The sequence below is a fragment of the Ochotona princeps genome, chromosome 1, assembly GCF_030435755.1.
Source record: "Ochotona princeps isolate mOchPri1 chromosome 1, mOchPri1.hap1, whole genome shotgun sequence".
NCBI lineage: Eukaryota > Metazoa > Chordata > Mammalia > Lagomorpha > Ochotonidae > Ochotona > Ochotona princeps.
The window spans coordinates 1,069,650-1,092,399 of NC_080832.1; the positions used below are offsets into that span (position 1 = coordinate 1,069,650).

The following is a 22,750-nucleotide window of genomic DNA, read 5'->3' on the forward strand; positions in this document are numbered from 1 at the left end:
AGCTGCTGTAGGCCTTCATTGACTATAAACAAGAGGGGATCTTAAGGGAGCAGGAGAGAAAGTGCTGACCTCAAATGTTGGGCTTGTCTTTTTCCCATTTAAAACACACTGGGTTGAGAAAAGGCAGTTCCAGGGAATAGTGGGGGGCGGGGAGCCTTTTTCTAAGTGCCCGCAAGCTTCCCAGCAGTGCGCGGGGCGCATACACGCAGGACACACAAGGCCCTGTGCTCCCCAGGGAGGCGTGGACCAGAACCCAGGGTGGTCTGGGCCGGCCTGTGGGCCTGTGCTCTGCACGTGCAGCTGCCACGGGGCGTGTGTGGTTACTTCTTCGAAGCCTGTTCCCTTTAACCAAGCGGCAGGCCCGCCGGGCAAGGTAAGTGACTGCTGGCTTGCTCTGGTCCTCTCAGCTGAGGCTGCCGGGACTGCAGCCATGACACCCACAGCAGCACCCACCGTCCCATCTGAGCCCTTGCTGCACCCCAGGCAGCGGAGATGGGCAAAGCCTCCTGCCAATGCGAGCGGCCACAGGCTGCGTGGCTCCCTCCTGGGCTGGACTCTAGCCTCTAAGTCCACCTGTATAGATATCTTGCCATGCAGGTCCCTCCCGGGTGGGCATTCCAGCAGCGTGGGCTGCAGCTGTGGGGCCAGCGGGGCTGTGTCTGTCCATCCTCCTGGCTTTCGAGGGGCCTGGTATAAAGGGCAGGCTCTGTGCCCCAGCCACGTCACCCCCGGGCACTTGGTTCGAGATGCATGAGGGTGAGGCTGACGCCCTGGGCTTGGATGCTCTGGGAACAGAGGGGAGGCTGGCAGGACAAAGGCAGCGCAGAGCTTGCCAGGAGCCGACTGCGGCCTTGGGTCCAAACTGACTGCCCACAGAAAGGCCCTTAGGCACCAGATCCCGGGAGGCTGCGCTGGAGTGGCGTCACCCCAGGCACCTGCCTGCCCCTGAACGCCGTGGGGGAGAAAAACCACAGACTGTGGGAACAGCCTGCTGCCTGCAGTGGCTCCACCTTCGTGGAAGCCTGACCTGTCCTCCCCCGAGTCACCGCGCCCAGTTCCCAGGCCCATCCAACTGCAGGAGTTCAAGGATACTATTGCAGGGTGCGAGCGAGATCACACCAGACATGTCTTAGGTTTATTAAGGAGTCTTTATTAATCGAGCTTGGAGACAATAGAGCACAATAGCAAATCACAAGTCCATACAGCAATCCACCTAATCATAATCCACCCAATCATAATCCTAAAAGGAACAAGTGGTCATTACCCGCAAGTCCATTCGTTAAGCTGAAGACCTATGTCCCAGCTTCCCCAACAATACAAGTTATGCTAAGAGACATGCAACGAATAACCTGGACACACTCACAAAGAACCTGGACACACTTACAAAGCTGCAGACATTCACTCTTCTCTGGCTTCTCTGCCCACATTCCATCACTGCTAGGCCTCACCCCTCCTGGAACTCCTGATAGCACACAGACCAGAAACAACATCACTATAACCATTGTCCCATCTAAGTTGCACACAGGGACCATGCTCAGGGGATTCCCTGTCCTGGGTCAGCCAAGAGTTGAGGTGCCAGAGTAATGGAAGCACCTGGCCAGAAAGAGAGAGAGAGCCCCTGCTTCACGGGCCTTTTAAAGGGGCTTGTGAGGGGACTGGTTACACAACCATGTAATACCGTCCCCTCTCAGTTGATACGTGAGTCACAGGTGGGCAGGTGCGAATACCGAAGTGTTGTGGGCTAAGGAGTTGATTAGTGCTCGTTAGGATGGGCAGGAACAGGACCTGGGCTTGTAGCTAAAAACACCTAGACCAATTGGACTCCAATATCCCGGCTCATTTAGGATGTGGGGGAAGTGGTTGAGGAGGCAATTACCATTCCATTGTGTAGGATCCACCCTCAGGACAGAGGTTGGGGGACACAGCCAAATTTCATTTGCCCACTGTCAATGGGTGCTGGCTATCACAGGCTGCACCCCGTAACAATACATCAAGGACAGCAAATCCGAACAGTCACTTGGCCTGGCTGCTGTCGCAGAGAAGGTTCCGGCATTTGTGTATCAAACAGGAGTGTGTTCTGGACCACATGGCCGCTGCAGGTGCGAGAGCAGCCCAAGGGCCAGGACACCCACCTCCCCCATGCACTGAGGGTCCCTGGCTTGGCAAGTCTTCAAGGTGAGCGGAAGCTGCAAGAGGGCCTGCACATATGCGTCTGCCCTGTTTCCATGGAGATGGACATTTGGGATCCAGGAGAGGCTTGGAAATCAGCTGGACTTGAACCAAATCTCTCAGGAGTGAACACCTGCCCTTGGCTGAGGGTGCATGGCTCCTGGGTTGATACCACGTATGATTCCAGCAAGTCCTGCAGACCCACAGGGCCCTGGTGGGGTGCAGACGACGGGATGGCACTTGGAAGGCGGGGCCTCGTCCCTGCTGAAGTCCACGTGCTCACAGCACTTTTCTTCTCTTCCTGCCCCTTCCCTTTGCGTCCCCGGGGATCTCCTTGCCTGCAAGGGCCAGCGGTCTCCAGGGAGCTCCCCATCCCAGGTGCCCAGGACCAGTCAGTCACTCCACCCACTGCCTTGTGGGAACTGGGTGCCCGGCTTCCCCAGGTTTCTGCCTTCTCCTTGAGCCAGGGCTGGTCTTGGTGACCTGTCATATGCCTGAGACCTCCTGGGACAAGCAGAGCCCCTGCAGGGCCGTGGGACCCGTACCTCTCCAATTCCCAGGCAGCCACAGTCACACACTTTCCCTGGAGCAGGGCGGGGTGGTGCCGGCCTCAAGGCCTTTGCATGTGCAGCCCTCCGGCCTGTGGCTCATATCATTGCCTCTGTCTAGGAGAGGCCCCTCCGGCCAGCAGTCAGACTCACCCCCTTGCCCTTCTCCCTGCCACCCACTGGCCTCTGAGAGCTCTGTGTGTGGCTGCTGGCCGTGTCCTCTGCTGTGACGTCGAGTGCCGCGAGGAGGAGCAGTGCTCCAGGCACAGGGCAGCTGCCGTAGGTGGCCCCTCCTAGGGAGCCGAGCCCAGTGCCGAGGGTGCAAATGGATGCTTGCTTTCTCGCCTCAGTCAGGAAGCAGCAGCTTTTCACTGCAGGGTCACAAGAAAACATGGACCTGAATAGTCTCGGGCCTGGAACTGGAAGGTTCTGTATTGGGAGCAGCCAGTATCATGTTTTCATTGTAAAGGTTGTGTGTTTACGATGAAAGAATCCAGGGGGCTGGCACGAAGGCTCAATCAGCTACTCCTCTGCTGGGAAGCCCTGGTATCCCATATGGGCTCCTGTGCATGTCCCAGGTGCTCCACTTCCCATCCAGCTCCCTGCTTGTTGCCTGGGAAAGCAGTCGAGGATGGTCCAAAGCCTTGGGAAGAAGCTCCTGGCTTCAGATTGGCTCAGCTCTAGCCTTTGCGGCCGCTTTGGGAGTAAACCATCAGACAGAAGAGCTTCCTCTCTGTATATTAACTTTGCAACAAAAATAAATAAATCTTTGAAAAAAAAAAGCGGTACTCGCATGGCTGGAGTTAATGCCCATCTGGGTGACCTTATGAAAGTGTAGCTCATCTCCAGACACAGTTTTCATGGGTTCCCTGAGCAACACACTTGGCACAGAAGGCACAAGACTGTGTGAGCCTCAAGGCAGAGACGCCACCAGGGCAGCTGACTGTGCTGGCATTTGGGGCAGCCGTGGGTCCCCAGGCAAACCTCGCCAATCAGGAAACAAGCCGGACAAGAGGGTGCCTGATCAGGATGCCTGCTGTACCATGAAACCAGGGACCATACAGCTGCAAGAGAAAGGTCTGGAATGACTCTACTCTCAGTAAAGCCCACATGCATTTGAGACCACAAGACAGAAGGACCCGGCCTGGGAGGAAGACCCCACCAGAAACCCTTGTGAGAAAAGTTGCTTCTGTTTGCCAAGTTAACCACAGGAGAGGTCTTTCGGTTGGAGTTCAAGTCTGGCAGATCCCAGCGTCCTTCCTGCAGTGTCCATCCTGCAGTGGCCTTCCTGCAGCGTCCTTCCTGCAGTGTCCATCCTGCAGCGTCCTTCCTGCAGCATCCTTCCTGCAGCGAGTGTCCTTCCTGCAGCGTCCATCCTGCAGTGTCCTTCCTGCAGCGTCCTTCCTGCAGCGTCCTTCCTGCAGCGAGTGTCCTTCCTGCAGCGAGTGTCCTTCCTGCAGCGTCCTTTCTGCAGCGTCCTTCCTGCAGCATCCATCCTGCAGTGTCCTTCCTGCAGTGTCCTTCCTGCAGTGAGTGTCCTTCCTGCAGCGTCCATCCTGCAGTGTCCTTCCTGCAGTGAGTGTCTTTCCTGCAGCGTCCTTCCTGCAGCGTCCATCCTGCAGTGAGTGTCCATCCTGCAGCGTCCATCCTGCAGTGTCCATCCTGCAGCGTCCATCCTGCAGTGAGTGTCCTTCCTGCAGCGTCCATCTTGCAGTGTCCTTCCTGCAGCGTCCATCCTGCAGTGAGTGTCCATCCTGCAGCGTCCATCATGCAGCGTTCTTTCTGCAGTGTCCATCCTGCAGTGTCCTTCCTGCAGAGTCCTTCCTGCAGCGTCCTTCCTGCAGCATCCTTCCTGCAGCGTCCTTCCTGCAGCGTCCTTCCTGCAGCATCCATCCTGCAGTGTCCTTCCTGCAGTGTCCTTCCTGCAGTGAGTGTCCTTCCTGCAGCGAGTGTCCTTCCTGCAGCGTCCTTCCTGCAGCGAGTGTCCTTCCTGCAGCGTCCATCCTGCAGTGTCCTTCCTGCAGTGAGTGTCTTTCCTGCAGCGTCCTTCCTGCAGCGTCCATCCTGCAGTGAGTGTCCATCCTGCAGCGTCCATCCTGCAGTGTCCATCCTGCAGCATCCATCCTGCAGTGAGTGTCCTTCCTGCAGCGTCCATCCTGCAGTGTCCTTCCTGCAGCGTCCATCCTGCAGTGAGTGTCCATCCTGCAGCGTCCTTCCTGCAGCGTCCTTCCTGCAGTGAGTGTCCATCCTGCAGCGTCCATCATGCAGCGTTCTTTCTGCAGTGTCCATCCTGCAGTGTCCTTCCTGCAGAGTCCTTCCTGCAGTGTCCTTCCTGCAGCATCCTTCCTGCAGCGTCCATCCTGCAGCGTCCTTCCTGCAGCATCCATCCTGCAGTGTCCTTCCTGCAGTGTCCTTCCTGCAGTGAGTGTCCTTCCTGCAGCGAGTGTCCTTCCTGCAGCGTCCTTCCTGCAGCGAGTGTCCTTCCTGCAGCGTCCATCCTGCAGTGTCCTTCCTGCAGTGAGTGTCTTTCCTGCAGTGTCCTTCCTGCAGTGAGTGTCCTTCCTGCAGCGAGTGTCCTTCCTGCAGCGTCCTTCCTGCAGCGAGTGTCCTTCCTGCAGCGTCCATCCTGCAGTGTCCTTCCTGCAGCGTCCATCTTGCAGTGAGTGTCCATCCTGCAGCGTCCTTCCTGCAGCGTCCTTCCTGCAGTGAGTGTCCATCCTGCAGCATCCATCATGCAGCGTCCTTCCTGCAGTGAGTGTCCATCCTGCAGTGCCCGTCCTGCAGCGTCCCCAGCATCCTTCTCACTGCGCAGATCTTTGCTCCCTCCTTTCTGCACTGAGGTCAGCCTTACTGGAGCTTATCTTTGTGCCATCACAGGAGGACAGGCCTGGGAGCAGTGGCTGTGGCATTGCAGCAGGACACTGATTCCGAAGCCTCTTTAGCAGAACCGAGGTGAACTGATGGCGTTTGGAAGTGCTTGTGTGTGCCTTTTCACCTGCACCACTTTGTTTTGGTGGGTCATGTGATCATCATGCTAGCATGACCTTCCTCTTCTGTTTCCTGTTTCGGTACCTGTGCTGCTGAGGAGGGCATGCCCTTTTGCTTCCAGCACAGCCTGTGGTCACCGTGAAGGCTGTGTGCACATGTGTGGGGCTGGCAGCCTGGCTGCCATCTCTGCCTGAATGCTGAGCTGGACCATGTCCTGTGCTGCTTTTCTGTGTAGGAGCGGAAACACGGGCAGCTCCTAATGACTTGGGGAGTGCTCTGAGTGCTGTTGCCAGGGGCAAGGCCCATTGTGCTGTGGCGCATGGTTCTCCTGGAGGAGAGTTAGTGAGTTTTGGAAAGAAAAGGCAAGGCTGGGCCTCACTGGAGAGCCTGGCAGAAGTTGGGGTTAAAGTAAAAACCATGGGCTAGCAACAAAGCAAATAGTGTGAGCGCAACCTCGGCCGGCCGAGGGACCCTGAGACCCAGTGGTCACTAGCAGCTTTCCCACACACTGCATCAAGCAATGCAGGCCAGCTTCTGTGCTGCAAGAAGAGTCATTTATTGATTTAATTTAAATCACAGAGACAGGAAGAGGTCTCCGAGCGCTGCATCACTCCTCAGGTGCCCAGAAGACAGGCCAAAGCTTGGGCTCTTCCGAGGGCCATGTGGTCACCCAGGGACACACGAGCGCAACTGTCAAGGACACCATGTTCTGTCCCAGGAGGACGGGCAATGCATGCCCAGCTACAGGAGAAACACGGCTGGCACCCAGAGCCTCGGTCCACTCAGGGCAAGCAGGATAGCTTTTCCTTTTCATGACAGATTTTTAAGATTTTATAACTTTTTAAAAAATTCATATAAAGTGAGAAACAACCATTTCATTCAGTGTTTTTTTAAAGAACCATAGTTCTGCCCTCCAAAAAATCTAGGTAAACAAAAAAAAAAACAAGTCATAAAAATGTGACTGGAAAAATTGCCACATTCTGACACAGGTGTTGAAAAGTGAGGTGAGGTCCTGGCGGGACGCAGACACTGGAGGCCAACAGGGATGTTGAGGTGATGGGCGAGAGCCAAGCTGGAGCTGGGGCCCCATGCCAGGACACATAAAAAAGCCCAGTGCCCTGGGCTCCAGGCTGCAGCTGGGCCCCCTGTGCCAGGCCCAGCTGTTGCAACCCGTGGCTCTACAAACTTGGGCCTGGGTGCCCTGGTACTGTCCACTGCCCACGCCACAAGTTCCCTTCTGCAGCACCCCAGGACCCTGCTGCACTGGGAGCCGCAGCCTGCGTGGTCTGGGTGAGAAATTGCAGCCTGCTTCCCTGACCAAGCCCACGCTGCTGAGGGAAAGGTGCCGGGCAGTGAGTGAGCGCCATGCCTCCCTGAGCCCTCCCGTGTGTCCACTCCTGCCCACCACACCACGGCCTGAGCTGTGGGACTCAGCATGCAGATACACCCAGGGTGTGGATGTGCTGGGACCCCTGTAGGCAGGGCCCCTCTGATAGCAGACTCACCCAGAAGCAGGGGGTCAGCTAAGGGGCACATGGGGTCACCAGGGCAAGCTTGGGAACCAGTCAGTGTGATTCTGGCATCCCCTGTGGGCACTGGCTTGTGTCCCGACCGCCGCACTTCTGATTCAGCTTCTTGCCTGTGGCCTGAGAAGGCAGCAGAGGACAGGCCGCGGGCTTGGGTCCCTGTGCCCGTGTGCAAGCACCGTCCACTGCCCAGCATGTCCAGCTGCAGCACCACAGAGGAGCTGCCCTACGGCCGCTCGTGCTGACTCCTGGGGGTGAGAGTGGCCAGTGTGAGGCAATGGCCAGGTGCCATGGACTGTGAAGGTGGGCGGAGCTGGCGCTTCTGCCCACTTGGTCCTGGGCTCACCGTCAAATGTGAGGAAGGGCCTGCCAGTGGCTGGTGTGAAGGGAAGGCTGTGCCTGCCCTAAGGCTGCTCCCTCCGAGTGACGGATGTGAGGTGTGTCTCTGTGTGGGCTGCCAGCTCTCCACAACATGGTGACCTCAGACAGGCACCAGTGAGGTTTCCGAGATGAGAGCCTGTGTGCTGTGTGCTCTGCTTGCTGACCCTGTCACCTGGAAACCAAAAGCTTGAGTGTTCTTGTGGGGCGGAGAGGACAAGTGGGGACTCCAGGCATGGCTTCTGGTTGTGTGGGGAGCAGGTACACAGGCCTGCACAGCAGGGAACTGCCCAGAAGCCACACCGTGTCCCTGTGACACACAACGCCTGCTTCATGAGCCGTGAGCAGGTGTGACCGCAAGTGCCACAGAGCTACCAGAGTCCGGCCCCGTGGAGCGAAGACAGCCCTGTGACTTACGGCAGCCGCAAATATGCCGACTTAGCCAAACACGGCTGCACACTCAGCACTCTATTTTCCAATCCCTGAGCGTCTGGAGTATGAGCACAGCCGGCTATAACTCCAGCAGGCACACTGCCGGCATGTCGCTGAGGTCGGCCGAGCGCAGCTCCCCAGTGCTCCTTGTTTCCTGGCTGTGACTTATGAGCTGTGTCCTGAGGACGGATGAGGTCAGGGCAGGTAGCGAGTGGACACTCTCCACTGCCAAGCAGGCCAACTGCCGCCTGTCTGGGCCTGGCCCCGAGTGCAGGCGCTAACAACCCATGTGGGGTACATGGTTTTGAAAAATAAAGCCCGGCGGCGTGGCCTAGTGGCTAAAGTCCTCGCCTTGAACCCCCCAGGATCCCATATGGGCACCGGTTCTAATCCCGGCAGCTCCATTTCCCATCCAGCTCCCTGCTTGTGGCCTGGGAAAGCAGTTGAGGACAGCCCAATGCTTTGGGACCCTGCACCCGCGTGGGAGACCCGGAAGAGGTTCCAGGTTCCCGGCTTCAGATCGGCGCGCATCGGCCCGTTGCGGCTCACTTGGGGAGTGAATCATTGGACGGAAGATCTTCCTCTCTGTCTCTCCTCCTCTGTGTATATCTGGCTGTAATAAAATGAATAAATCTTAAAAAAAAAAAAAAGAAAGAAAGAAAAATAAGGCCCATGGCTCTGCATCGGGAGAAACCCATGGCTCATCTGTCCAGATGCAGACAGTGGGCGAGGGATCCCAGGATAAGGCAAGGGAGTGAGGCACTGGCTGTGCAGACTACTTGGAGCCCTGACATGGCCGGGACCCTCAGGAGCCCCCCACATGCGGGGCATTGCCTGCAGAGCCAGGATTCTTTATGGCCTGCTATTAGAGTCCTGGCTGCTCCGCTTCCCATCCAGCTTCCTGTTAATGTGCTTGGGAGAGCTGTGGAGGATGGCCCATGTGCTCAGGACCCTGCACTCACCTGGGAGACCCAGAACATGCTCTGAGCTCCTGGCTCAGCCTTGGTGTTGTGCCTACTTGGGGAGCAAACCAGCAGATGGAAAATCTCACTGCATTGCCTCTCTCTCTACGTCTGCCTTGCAAATCATACACCTTAAGGCAGGCAGGCAGGCAGGAATGGCTCCTGGACCCAATCAGCAAGCACAGATGGGCACTCCCCTCTGCCCCACAGTCAGCAGGCCCCGTGAGAATACCACACACCTGGGCCACCTGGGAATCACGCTGCGTGGCAAGCTGTACCATCCAGCAGCGCTGGGCCTGGGTCATCCTTCACTTGGGGCTAGAACAGTTCATCGGCTTCCCACAGCTTCCGTGACCTGCACTTAACCATAGTCCAGAAGAATCCAACAGAAAATTCCACAAGTAGACAGTGGGCATGCGTGAGGTCCCATGATCCTGGGGGCCGTGTGATGGACACCATGCTGCTCAGCAGAGTACACCTGAGTCCCGTGTGGGCACAGAGGCTGACCCTGCCAGGCTTCACCCCAGCCAGCAGGCCATGCCTCTCACACAACCTGCCCAGGTGTCACGGGCCTGTTCCCGACAGCAGACATGACCTCAACTGTGCTGCAAGGGGGAGACGCAGGATGAATCCCATGAGGGACATGGACTGTGCCCTGTTACGGTTCTCCAGGCAGACCATGCAGAAGGAGCAGGCCTGAGTGGCCGAATACTTTCTGTAATTGTGACATCATTTGAAGGCCACACCAGTGTCCACAGTTTGAGTGACCATGCCCACCCTGCACTGCTTCTGACCCATTGTTATATGCTTGGCAACTGGGCCCCGATCGGGATGTGCTCTGTGGCCTATAAGGCGCCAGGAAGCCCTGCTGAAGGAGTGCTGGCCGTTGGCTTGCCTGTCCTTCCCTAACACACCTCCAGGGAGCCGGTTAAGCTCCTGGTGTCTGCGCCCCAGGCAGACGCAGAGCAAGTGAGCTCATTAGCTCATGGTACATCTGAGGGTTGGAGTGTGTGCTTGTGTGTGAACACACCACAGCCATAAGCATGTATGTGAACACTGTGGTACACATGAAAGATAGTCGTGTGCGCATGAACATGTGATGTCCGTGTATGAACATAAGATGTCCATGTGTGTGAACATGTGACATTCAAGTGTGAACATGTGATGCCAATGTGTGTGAATATGTGATGTCTGTTGTCAACATGTGATGTCTGTGTGTGAACATGAGATGTCTGCATGCGAACTTGTGATGCCCATGAGTGCAAACATGTGGTGTCCATGTGTGTTTACATGTGAGTGTCTGCACATGAACATGTGATGCCAATGTTTGTGAACATGCAATGTTCATCTGTAAGCATGATGTCCTTGTTTGAACACATGAAACAGGCCAGAAAACATGTGACACAGACAAGGGCACACATGACACAGACTAGAACACACATGATAGATCAGGACACATGTGATACACACCAGGACACACATGATATAGACCAGGGCAGGCCTGGATAGCCCAGGGACAAGGACTGGCTGTTGTCCTGATGCCTGGAGGTTTACTTCTTCCTGTCTTCTTAGAACTGACCACACATCTGTAGCTTGTACAACATTGCTGGTTAGGCTGTCTGTCACTCGTGGTCAGAATTCTATTGGAGAGGCTGGTTCGATGCCCAGCTCTACCCTCAGGACTCTCCTGGATCCTACAGCCCCGGGCACTAGGATTGGGCTGACCTTGCAGGACTGGGGCCTGAGTTCTGTGGTTTAGGTGTTTCCCAGTAGACAATCCTGGCCTGACATGACGCATCCCTGACCCGTGGCTTTCATGCCTCATGTGTGCGTCCTTGGCTTCGCCCCAGCACCACATTTGGTTCCCCATACTCACACCTGGGCTCAGCAGTCAGGCTGGGCCTTGCACTCCGTTTTCCTCCGTAATCTCTCCCCCATCCCACCATGATCTGGCTTTATCCAGGTTCCCCCATCATTAACACAGATCTCATGGCCTGGAGCCAGACGGGCCATGCAAGGCCCTGCCTCCGCCTTGCTCTGAGCCGCGTGGGAGGCTTTAGCCAGAGGCCTTCACAGGCAGGTCCGCAGCCGAGACTGGCAATGCCCGCCTGTGGCTGAGCTTAGCCACACCCATGCAGAGCAACACTGAACCTAGAGGAATTAGCACTGGGCCTTGGAGCCACATCCAGACTGACTCACCGAGCCCAGGCAACACATGGGCAAGAGAGGAACAAATGAGAATGATTTCAAACCTCTGCATTGCAAGATGGTGTATTCATGGCACTACAATAAACGATGACTAAAACAGAACTTTTTAGAATGAAAGAACACTATGAATGAAGCTAAAGAAATCCAAAAGGCCCTTAGGAGAAAAAAGACTCCCCACCCTGCTAAGGCGAAGCCACACCCTTACTCAGCATGGCAACTATTTCATCACCATGATCACCACCATTATCATCATGATCATCATCAATACCACCATCATCACCATGACCACCTCCACCATCATCATCATCACCATGACCACCATCATCACCACCACCATGACCACCTCCACTGTCTCCATCACCATCATCATCACCATGACCACCTCCACTGCCTCCATCACCATCATCATCACCACTGTGGCCATCTTCACCATGACCATCATCATCACCACCCCACCATGACCACCTCCACTGTCTCCATCACCATCACATCACCACCACCACCACCATGACCATCACCACTGTCTCCATCACCATCATCATCACCATGACCACCTCCACTGTCTCCATCACCATCATCACCATGACCACCTCCACTGCCTCCATCACCATCATCATCACCACTGTGGCCATCTTCACCATGACCATCATCATCACCACCCCACCATGACCACCTCCACTGTCTCCATCACCATCACATCACCACCACCACCACCATGACCATCACCACTGTCTCCATCACCATCATCATCACCACCACCACCATGACCACCTCCACCATCAGCACTGTCACAGGCCCGTGTCGAGCCCACCACACCTTCTCACTCTCTGCCTGGTACAGTGTACTTTACATGGTGCCCTATCCACTTGGCAGTCTGTGGTCGCTTTAGTCACCTCGATACAATTCCAGAAAACAATTGCCACTGTGACAGTTGCCGGTGTGGCATTCACAGGTATGATTCACAGGCTGTCAGAGTATTTCTGCACATGTGAGGGGCAGCCTTTGCAAATGTGAGGAAGAGAGTTTAACATAGCTGGCACCTCACGCTAAGAATTACAACAGGAGTGTGTGTGTGTGGAAGGGGACTGCCATGAACAACCATACTCAAGGAACCTGCTGCCAAGGACAGCCACTGGGGGGATGGAGGCCTGCCGCTAAGGGCCACCCTGGGGTGAGGGCAGCAGTCTCTGGCTTGGGTGGCTGACCTATTGGAGAGTCTTTGGTCAAAGCCTGTCCCACTCACCTCACCCCTCCTGAGCTCCCCTGGCCCAACCCCTGTGGCCCTGCACATATGGTGCTCTCCAACCTGGGCAAAAGGCAATCTGAGCCACCCTCTTCCTGGCACGTTTCCCACTGGCCACAACCCCTGGCTTCATCCTCATGAGTCTTTCCCTGCACGGTCACAGAGTTTGTGGGTCACCACTCTCCTCGGAGCAGAGTGGTGCTGCTAGAGGGAGGAGGCCATGCGGAAGCGACCACGACAGACCCTGGGGGACACAGCGGCCATGCCAGGGCAGAGCACACCATGGTTTCAGGGTCGGGGATTTGCACCGAGCAGAACACAGACTCTTTGTGCCTCCCAAGCAGGTGGCCATGGGAGCTGCTTTGAGCAAGGCCGGGGTGGTCCTGCAGACAAATTGTTCCTCCACACCGCGAGGTTGGTGGACATGGGCAGAGCTGTCCCCTTGTCCTTGCAGGGTGGTTACGGAGTCCTTGCTCACAGCATGCCCCGCACACAGCACAGCATGGCGTCTGCACCACTGGTCCCTCCACATGACGTGTGACACGGCACTCGCAGGGCACAGCATGGCACAGAATGTAGCTAGCAGCCTCACTGGTTCTTTTTCAAATGCTCTTGTCCCAGGCTGGGTGGGTGGACTTGTCAAGCAGGGTGTGCTAGAACATGCCTCCCTGGCAGGAAGGACAAGATGCTGACCTTGACTGGAAGAAAGACCTCCGTGCTTTTCTGATAGCGTATTTTATTTTAATCTAAGAAAGATGATTAAATTCAAAGTTCAGAAATATAAAAGATGATCCAAAACATCCAGGGTCGTAGCTATTTCTGAAATAACCTCGACACGGGCCTGAGCGGGTGGGGAACCCTGCCTGTCCGCATGGCGTTCTTTCTACACAGTTCAGAGAGGACATCAAGGTGTCAGGCTGATCCCAGTCAAGACGGCCACACACACACACATGCCCTCCCCACTTTGCCCAGGGGCATCCCCAGACTTGGCCCCTGTTGGGGACCAGGGGCTGATCCCGGTCAAGACGGCCATACATACACACACCCTCCCCACTCTGCCCAAGGCGGAGGGCAGTGGCTGGGGACCCCCACACACAGGCACTCAGCCCTCGCTCCTACCCAGACCACTGGCCTGTCCTTCTCCCTTCAGGCTTCTAGAATGAGGCGGGGGGTTGTGTGAACAGCTCCTAGGGCACAGGCCCCTTGGTATCCCTCTTGAGGACTGTCGGTGGCCCCGGGACAGCAACAGCAGAAACAGAGAAGCAGGTGGGTGGGGTGCTCCAGGCCGGGGCTGAGGTCAGAGTTGGGCTCATTTCTGGCAGGGAGGGCAAGGTGGCTGTCCAGAAGGAGCAGCTCTGCGGCACGAAGTTCTGGGGGTCACAAGCGACGCCAGCAAAGCTGCATGTGGACAAGCAGAAGCAGTCCGAGTCGCGTTGGCCTCCCATCCGGGAGAGCACCAGAGACCCTGCCCGGCAGCCTGTGCCGGCCCCATGTGCCTTAGGGCACTGACTCCAGAGCAAAGGAAGCAGCTAGAGCTCGAGAGACGACCCACCCGTGCCTGCTGGCTGACCACGTGTGTCCTGGACTGGGCCCGAGCTGCTGGGGGTGCCACAGACGGTGCCCTGCAGGGGCAGGACTAGAGCACCCGGCACGGAGGCTGTGTGTGGCCATGGGCAGAGCGGCAGATGAAGCGTAAACTTGTCAGAGGCCAGTGCAGCAAGCCCGGTGGAGACAGGCGTGCACCGTCGCAAGCACAGCGGCCACCGGGACACTCCCCTCCGCAGCGACTCCATGTGTGGGGACAGAGCACACTTGACTGGGCTGCATGGCTGGTGTGCTCTGGCGTTTCCCTGGAGCCTTGGTGCCGCCATGCACACGGGCGTCTCAGCCTTGCTTCCTGGGCTGAAACAGAGAGAAAGAGAGAGAGAGAAAGAGAGAGATCATCCTGGTGGGTGGGCAGGGCCGGCCTCGGATGGGACAGCAGCGTTTCCTGCACACGTCGGCAGCACAGTCGCAGCATGAGCTCTGAGTCTAACCATGGCACATCCAGCTGGGCTTTGCATCCAGAACAGGCAGGCATGGCATTCCTCCGACCCTCTGTACTTGCTGTGTCATCCACGACCAGGGCAGGGACAGACAGGCAGTGGGCTGCGGGGCGTGTGGGACCACTGGCCCACTCCTGCTGGGGCGTCTTCAACCAGCAGCACTCAGGGGCATTGCGGCAGGGAGCTTTTGTCCACTTGGTAAGTGGGAAGCACCCGCCCCCACAGGAAGCTCCGTGGCGTCCCGCTGCTACAATGGGCAGCTGCGCGGGCTGGCGGTGGCTCCTGGACCCTGACAGGAACCCAGCGTGCCAGTGAGGGCTGCCACCCTTCAGCCAGCACTCTGTCCGTGTCACTGACAGGGATAGCCGAGGGTACTGTCCTCCTGCTGTGGGTCACTGCTGGTCACCCAGCACTCCCAGCTAGGGTCAGCGTGCGGACACGTGTGTGGATGACAGGCTGGGTGTCATCACTTCATTTGGCACTACTGGAAACCACCGACAATGCTCGTTTCCCAGAAGGCCAAGGGGCAGATTGCTCAGGCCTCTCAGGGCCTTGGGGCTGGTGTGTCCCAGGCCTTTGGCCTCCCAGTTCACACCAGCCCATGGCTGAACCATGGGCAGACACACTCACCTGCCGGTTGGATGTGCCTTCAGCGCTGCCTCTGGGGGCTGCGGGCAGCGGGGAGGGGGAGGAAACAGACAGGGTTAGAGCCAGAACTTTGTCACACAGGAGTCCCTAGAACCCAAGCAGGACACACAGTACAGCCTGGAGTGGCGGAGGCTTCCTGAACCCAGAGCACCTCCTGCCTACCCTCTCGGAGCCAGTGTGGCATAAACCAGACACTGGTCACTTCCCAGCCGGCCACACCCACAGAGGGCCCCAGAACTGACTTAACAGAACGGCAAATGCAGAAGAGCCTTCATCCTTGCATCCAAGCTATAGGCTTTGGCTGTTCCTCTGTGCCTCCTCCCTGCAGGCCCAGCTCCACCCTGTGCCTCCTCCCTGCAGGCCCAGCTCCACCCTGTGCCTCCTCCCTGCAGGCCCAGCTCCACCCTGTGCCTCCTCCCTGCAGGCCCAGCTCCACCCTGTGCCCTCCCTGCAGGCCCAGCTCCACCCTGTGCCCTCCCTGCAGGCCCAGCTCCACCCTGTGCCTCCTCCCTGCAGGCCCAGCTCCACCCTGTGCCTCCTCCCTGCAGGCCCAGCTCCACCCTGTGCCTCCTCCCTGCAGGCCTATACCCCCTCTTGTCCCCAACACCTGAATATCCTCTCCTGGCCACTGGGGATATCTAGAGCAGCCTCACCCTTTCCCGTGGTGTCCTCATGGGCGTGAGCTCACACACTTCCAGTGACCCATGCAACCAGGCCACATGGCCTCTCCCACACACAGCCTAGAAAGGGCTTCGGGCAATGGTTGTAGTCCCAAGGGTGTTACAAGGACACTCCGAATGTGTTCCAAGCCCATCGGCAACTCATTAATGCCAGACTTGGCGTGGTTTGTTTTAGGTGTAATATCAGTCTCCCTCCGAATTATAGGCAACTATAGATTAAAAGCAGGTGACAAGAAAAAGCTAATATTGTTAAGTATAAGGAAATATAGAACTTTGTTATATGGTTGAAGTGAATATAAATTTCATTAATGGCATCTGGTAGAATGTTCCATTCAAAACAAGTGTAGGAGCATGCTATTTGTAACACACAAAAGGTGGAAAATTGGGCAGAAATAAATCCTGAGCTTTAATGGGACAAAATGCCACATATGTGAACGATGGGCAAGGCCACACCCATCAAACTGCCATGGCACACGAAGCGTCACACACGGGCCTGGAAGGAGCTCCCAGGGAAGCTTCTCTGGGAAGACGCAAACCCAGGTGCAACGCGGGAAAAGCAGCCCAGGTTATGTATCTTCTTTGGATTGCTCACACTTTCTAGAACCAAAGAGGGGCTGACTCTGTGGCACAACAGGCTCAGCCCTGTCTGCCTATGCCAGGCACTCCAGTGGGTGCCAGCATGAGTCCCCGTCCCTCCTTCCCATCTCCCTCCTGCTGATGGCCTGGGAGGGCAGCAGCGGCTCCCAGCTCAGCTCAGCTCAGCTCTGCCTGTTAGGGCCACTGGGGGAGTGAGTAAGCAGGTGGAGATTCTAAAAACAAAGCAAGGCTGGCAGGAAGGCAGGAAGCCAAAACAGTACACAGCAGAAGAACGGGCAACATCACAGGATTCCCAGGATGTGCCAAGGCGCCATGCTGCCCGACTTCCCATGCCTGCACAATCACCATCGTGTCGCCCAGCTGCAGGCTGTGGACAGAGGCACTGCCCCCTGCCCTGCACGGCCCACACCGGATCTGTTCCCGTTTGCAGCAAGGGTGAGCGCCTCCACATGGATGAGATGTCCCCAGGTGGGCCAAAGGACGGAATTTCTGAGAAGGACCAGAAGTCACCCAGCCCAAGCAGCCAAGCCTCCGCTTGTCCGATGGGCACATAGGATAAGGAAACAAAGGTGGGGGAGTGGCAGCCAGTGGCCTGTAGACACTAGGAGCTCCTGTCACCACATGAGACCCCATACAGGTGCCCGAATCCCCCTACTGTGTCCCGGCTCTGGGGCGGTCTTCCTGCTCTAAGCTGTCGACAGCATGGCTTCCTTGTCTACCCCTTGCACAGCATCTGCATTGACCATGGTGGACTGCAGAAGCTGCACCAGGGCTCAACCTGCTGCAGGCCAGCCCAGCCATCCAGGGCAGAGAGCGATGCCCAGCACACCCAGCCAGACCACAGCAAGCAGCTCTCACAGGCTGTGCAGGAACCCGTGCAGGCCTGGGGACACGGCAGACAGGACGATGATCTCCCCTCCCCGGGGCTCCCCGGGCTGGCTCCACTGTGGGTCACCAGTCTCCAGGGACCAACATGCATGAGAAGCTGAGTGGCAGTGTGAGCCAGAGCCGAGCCAGGACAAGAGCACAATAAGGTAGGCATGAGAGAGAAAGGCCCAGAACCCACCTCAGCAGGCTGTGGAGGCATGGGCACAGGGGCAAGTGGGGAGAGGGCACAGGGGTGAGTGAGCATAGGACACAGGGGTGAGTGGGGAGAGGGCACAGGGGTGAGTAGGGAGAGGGCACAGGGGTGAGTGAGCATAGGGCACAGGGGTGAGTGGGGAGAGGGCACAGGGGTGAGTGGGGAGAGGGCACAGGGGTGAGTGAGCATAGGGCACAGGGGTGAGTGGGGAGAGGGCACAGGGGTGAGTGAGCATAGGGCACAGGGGTGAGTGGGGAGAGGGCACAGGGGTGAGTAGGGAGAGGGCACAGGGGTGAGTGGGGAGAGGGCACAGGGTGAGGGTACAGGGGCGAGGTGAGGAGAGGATACAGGGGTGAGGTGAGGTGAGGAGAGGGCATAGGGCAAGGCGAGGCGCTTACTGTGCCGCTTCCTGGGGCCGGCCTTGCCCTCCTCCTTGGTCACACCCAGGCAGCCCATGAGCTCCTGCACGGACAGGGACGTGTCGCTGTTGACGTCACAGTACTCCACAAACTTCTTCACACACTTTTTGGGCTTGGATTTCTTCCGGAGGAGCCTCTTGAAGGGCTTCACCTCCTTCTTGCCGATGTCGCCGCTGGAATTCTTGTCAAGTAGCTTGAAGTACCAGTGCACAACTCTCTCTTCCAGCGTGTGGCTGGGGTCGGGCTCTGCGAGCCTAGAGGGAGCAGTGCGTCAGGACGGCCCTCTGTGCCTGCCGTCCTCCCAGCCACCCCCTGGCCGGCCTGACAGCCCTGTGCTGTCTGCTGGTGAAGGTGACAGGTTCTAACACTGTTGGAGAAGAGACTGAGCAGGATCTTTGCAAGCTGCTTCCAACACTGCCCACGACGCCATGAAGGTGTGCTCGCAGTCCACACCTGCGCATAGCCAGCCCCGTCTTACCTGCCGGATGAGGAGGAGGGGTCAGAGACGGCGTGCACCATGTCTGTGGACAGCGCATCCAGGACACTCGTCAGGAACTCGTGCTTCTTGGGACCAGGACAACCTGAAAGAAAGAACAGGTTCTCACGGCTCAGAGTTCTCAGGGCGGCAGGTGTCTCATGAGGCAGGAAGCAACACTGCTTCGCTTGCTGCACGTTGGCACATGTGGCTGGCTCGACAAGCTCAGGGCAACACGTACGCAGAATTCCGACCACGGGCATCACCCATGGAGCATCCATGCTGGAACGTTGACCAATCATGGCGTGGGACCAGGCCCTGGCCTCACACACTGCCGCCGGGGGCTTGGAGGCAGCCACACGGTCCATGCAGGGGAGGCATTGGGCAGGCTGTGAGGACACCATGCCTGAGTGCCTGAGCTGAGACCCCACTGCAGGGCACATGTTGGCCTGCTCTGGGAGGCAGGAGTGACCCACGTAGAGGACAGAAGTGAGCCCTGCCTCCCAGGCTCAGCCTTGCCCTGGCAGCTTTGGGGGCACTCCCTTCATTTCTGTCTCTCTCCCTCCTACTCCATCCCACCAGCTACAAGAGCCCCAGAGCTCTTCCCCAAGAGGACGTGCTACATGCCCAGGGCAAGGAAGCAGGGGCCACAGGGCAGGTGCTGCAGGAGCCGGACGTGGTCTTCTGTGACGTACCCAGCCTTCCTCCACCTGGGAGATGCAGACAGGTGTGACATGCCCCAGGAGCGCACACACACCCCTGACAGTGCCCACCCAGTGGCCCACCCAGCCGCCCAGCTTCTCTAGCCACAAGGAGGTGCTCTCATGGGTTCAGGCAGGCCAAGCCACTACACTCCTGTGACCAAGGCCTGGGGCAGGGGTGGAGCAAGGGGTGAGGGAGGGAACTGAATCTCGGGCTCAACAACCAGGGTCTGCACACGCGATGCCCACTCACCACATGAAACTGCAACTCCAACTTGCTCAGCAAATGCTCCCTGGGCACAGGGGCAGATGCTGGACTCCAAGGAGCCACCACCCAGGTTCCACCCGCGGCTCCAAGCTCAGGATTCCTGTGGCTTAATCGACTGGTGTGGACACTCCTCAACTCTGGGGTACAGCTGTGGGGCAGGGGAGGCTGCCATACCCCACCCAGGGCACAGGAGGAGTCTGCAGGGTCTGGCAGCAGGGGCAGCTGGCACAAGCCCAGCTTGCCACAGGCAGCAGCTCCCCTAAGGCCCGCTGCCCCAGCAGAACCACAAGAGGGGGCAGCAAGGACTGGCATGTCTCCTGAGGCCGCCTGAAACTTGGGGATCGGCCCGACGAGGAGACGCTGCCCTCACCAAGGCCAACGTGGGCCCCGAGCACCTCCAGGCCTCCTCCTGTTCCAGTCCATTGGAGAACAGCGTGCGCAAAGGCTGGCTTGGTACCGTTTCCCAAGGTGACAGGGCCTCAAGAAAGACCAGGAGGCTGGGGCAGACGGCACTGCTGGCTGCGTCTGGAAGCCCTCCAGCTTCAGGGGGTGCCCATGCCCTCTCTGCCACTAGTGAGCAGCATCCACAGACACGGGACACAGGAGGACATGTGGTAGCAGGACTTTAAGTCCCGCTTCTGACACAAGACCTGTCATGCTCCGTGAGAGCTGCTGCGCACTGCGGCTTGCTTCCTTTGCTGAAAAGCGGCAGGTTCGGTCAGGGCTCTGCCCTCCTGGGGCTCCCTCCGGCAGCATGGGCTGCTTGACACAGGGCAGGTGTCGGGCCATGGTGTCATGTGTCACCGCGTGTCCACCCTCACCTTGAGCGTCCTTGGAGACTTGGGGAGAAGGTTCCCCTGCTGCCCAGCAGACAAAAGCAAGCATTTCCTGGCCCTGGAAATGCACACGTCCACTCATAGAATGACAGGTGTCATGCACACGCTCTGGCCATGTGAAGGCAGGGGCATGCATCCACCTGCACAGCCTGGAGACAGAGGTGCAGAGCCCCACAGACACGTGCTTGTGTGTACATGTGTGTGCGTGTGCGGTAATGGCTTGCATGCTCAGGGCACAGCACCTGCCGCATCTGCTCAACACTGCCTGGATCCCTGCCCATGCTGCTGCCAGTGAGGACACTGGCAACCTCCCGTTCTGGACCTTGTCAACGTGCCAGTGGTGCCCCACTGCAAGACCAAGAGTAGATCTCACCGCAGCAGGGGCCGCGGCTGCACCACCTGTGCCTGAGTGAGCACACACATTGCTCACTGAAGCCCCTTCCCATGCTCACACCTCGACCTGGCCACAGCCCAGCCATACCAATGAGCAAGGAGGAAGGGGCCACACACCCAAGGAGTGCGAGACGAAAGAGACCAGTGAGTCAGCTCTTTGGGATGGGGAGCAACACACAGCACCCACCCCAAGCATGGGTCAGGTGCCTACTGCGTGCACCGCCCTGAGCGTGGCCAGGTGCCTAGCGCGTGCACCGTCTTGAGGGTGGCCAGGTGCCTACTGCGTGCACCGCCCTGAGCGTGGCCAGGTGCCTACTGTGTGCACCGCCCTGAGTGTGGCCAGGTGCCTACTGCGTGCACCGCCCTGAGCGTGGCCAGGTGCCTACTGTGTGCACTGCCCTGAGCGTGGCCAGGTGCCTACTGCGTGTACCGCCCTGAGTGTGACCAGGTACCTACTATGTGCATCGCCCTGAGCGTGGCGAGGTCCCTACTGCGTACACCGTCCTGAGGGTGGCCAGGTGCCTACTGAGTGCACTGCTCTGAGTGTGGCCAGGTGCCTACTGAGTGCACTGCTCTGAGTGTGGCCAGGTGCCTACTGCGTGCACTGCCCTGAGTGTGACCAGGTGCCTACTGCGTGCACCGCCCTGAGCGTGGCCAGGTGCCTACTGAGTGCACTGCCCTGAGTGTGGCCAGGTGCCTACTGCGTGCACTGCCCTGAGCGTGGCCAGGTGCCTACTGCGTGCACCGCCCTGAGGGTGGCCAGGTGCCTACTGTGTGCGCCACCCTGAGGGTGGCCAGGTCCCTACTGTGTGCTGGCCATTGCCCGGGGGCTACAGTGCCAGGCTCAGTCAGGGTTCTGCCCTCCTGTGCCTCCCTCCTGTGGCATGGGCTGCTTGGCCACTGGAAATCTCTGTGGGAGGGAGTTCCAGTGAGTTGGGAGCATGCCTGTATGGGTGTTGTGAATGGCCATATCAGCCCCCGTCTGCAGCACCCTGGGCACTCCTGGGACCCTGTGACGAGGCCAGAGCCTAAGGAATAGGAAGGATGGCTGGGCAGAGCAGGAAGGTGCCTGGAGCCGAGGTCACCTGTGCCCAGCACCTCCCCAGACAGGGAGAAGGGCTGGGCAGAGCTGGCAGGTACCCAGAGCCGGGGTCCCCTGTACCAAGCACCTCCCCAGACAGGGAGAAGGGGCTGGACAGAGCTGGCAGGTACCCAGAGCCGGGGTCCCCTATACCCAGCACCTCCCCAGACAGGCAGAGGGGCTGGACAGAACTGGCAGCTACCCAGAGCCGGGGTCCCCTGTACCCAGCACCGCCCCAGACAGGGAGAGGGGCTGAGCAGAGCTGGAAGGTGCTGGGAGCTGGTTCTGCTGGGCAGCAGTGGCCCTGCCCCACTTGGCAGCCCCCACTAGCCACTCTGCTTGGAGGGGACACTGACTGGGGTCCCCCAGCAAAGCAGCAGCCTGGCCAGGCCTGTGGCACAGTTAATCCCAGACACAACCAGGCTGTGTGGTTCCCTGCCCATCCCCTGCTGGGGTGGCAATGCCTTCAGACCTGAAGGTCCCAGACTCCGAGTCCCTCTCCTTCCATTGGGCCCAGGGCCCCAGAACCTTCCCTCTTTGCTGTCTCCTAGTGGGACTCGAAGCACAAGGCCAGCCATAGGACGCATCTCCACACACCCACCACACCCCTGCACCCTGGAAGCACAGAGCTCCCACAGAATGGCCCACTTTCCAAGCTCTAAGACCCACCCTTTAGCATCCTTCCACTGAGTCCTGGTTGTGCTGTGGGCACACACACTGTGCTACAACCTCAGGGAAGGGTGGCTGTGTCCCCTGAGTGCACGCTGGCTGGCACACCATCCCATTACCGAATCACCAGTGGCCACGGGGTCCTGGGCCAGCAGGGAGCAGCTGGGCGGCAAGGGTGCAGGGTGCCTGACTGCCTCTCTCCTGCATCCGTCTCTCAGAGACCCCACTGCACTGACAGAGGGCCCCTTGGCAAGGGAGCCAACACACAGGACAACTGGACGCCCCCTCCCCCATGCGTGCAGTGACCCAGAGCCAAGTGAGGACAGGAGGACCTGGGCCATGCATGAACCCCATGGGTGAGTCAGTGCCGGGGCTCCTCCACACGACCCCCTCCTGAAGCCAG

At 58.3% G+C, this 22,750-nt stretch overlaps 1 protein-coding gene across 3 annotated transcripts in view; it reads right to left on the minus strand.

Annotated features, from left to right (window-relative positions):
- Positions 1-14,079: 14,079 nt before the first annotated feature.
- Positions 14,080-22,750, minus strand: part of SMOC2 (SPARC related modular calcium binding 2) — a 94,984-nt gene continuing 86,313 nt past the window's right edge. For all 3 annotated transcript variants that reach the window (XM_058670620.1, XM_058670617.1, XM_058670624.1), the window contains 4 exons: positions 18,403-18,505; positions 17,904-18,178; positions 15,130-15,167; positions 14,080-14,356 (listed from right to left, as the gene is read on the minus strand). In XM_058670620.1, the coding sequence (XP_058526603.1) occupies positions 14,339-14,356; positions 15,130-15,167; positions 17,904-18,178; positions 18,403-18,505 (434 nt within the window). In that variant the 3' untranslated portion in view covers positions 14,080-14,338. The remainder of the gene's footprint in view (positions 14,357-15,129; positions 15,168-17,903; positions 18,179-18,402; positions 18,506-22,750) is intronic.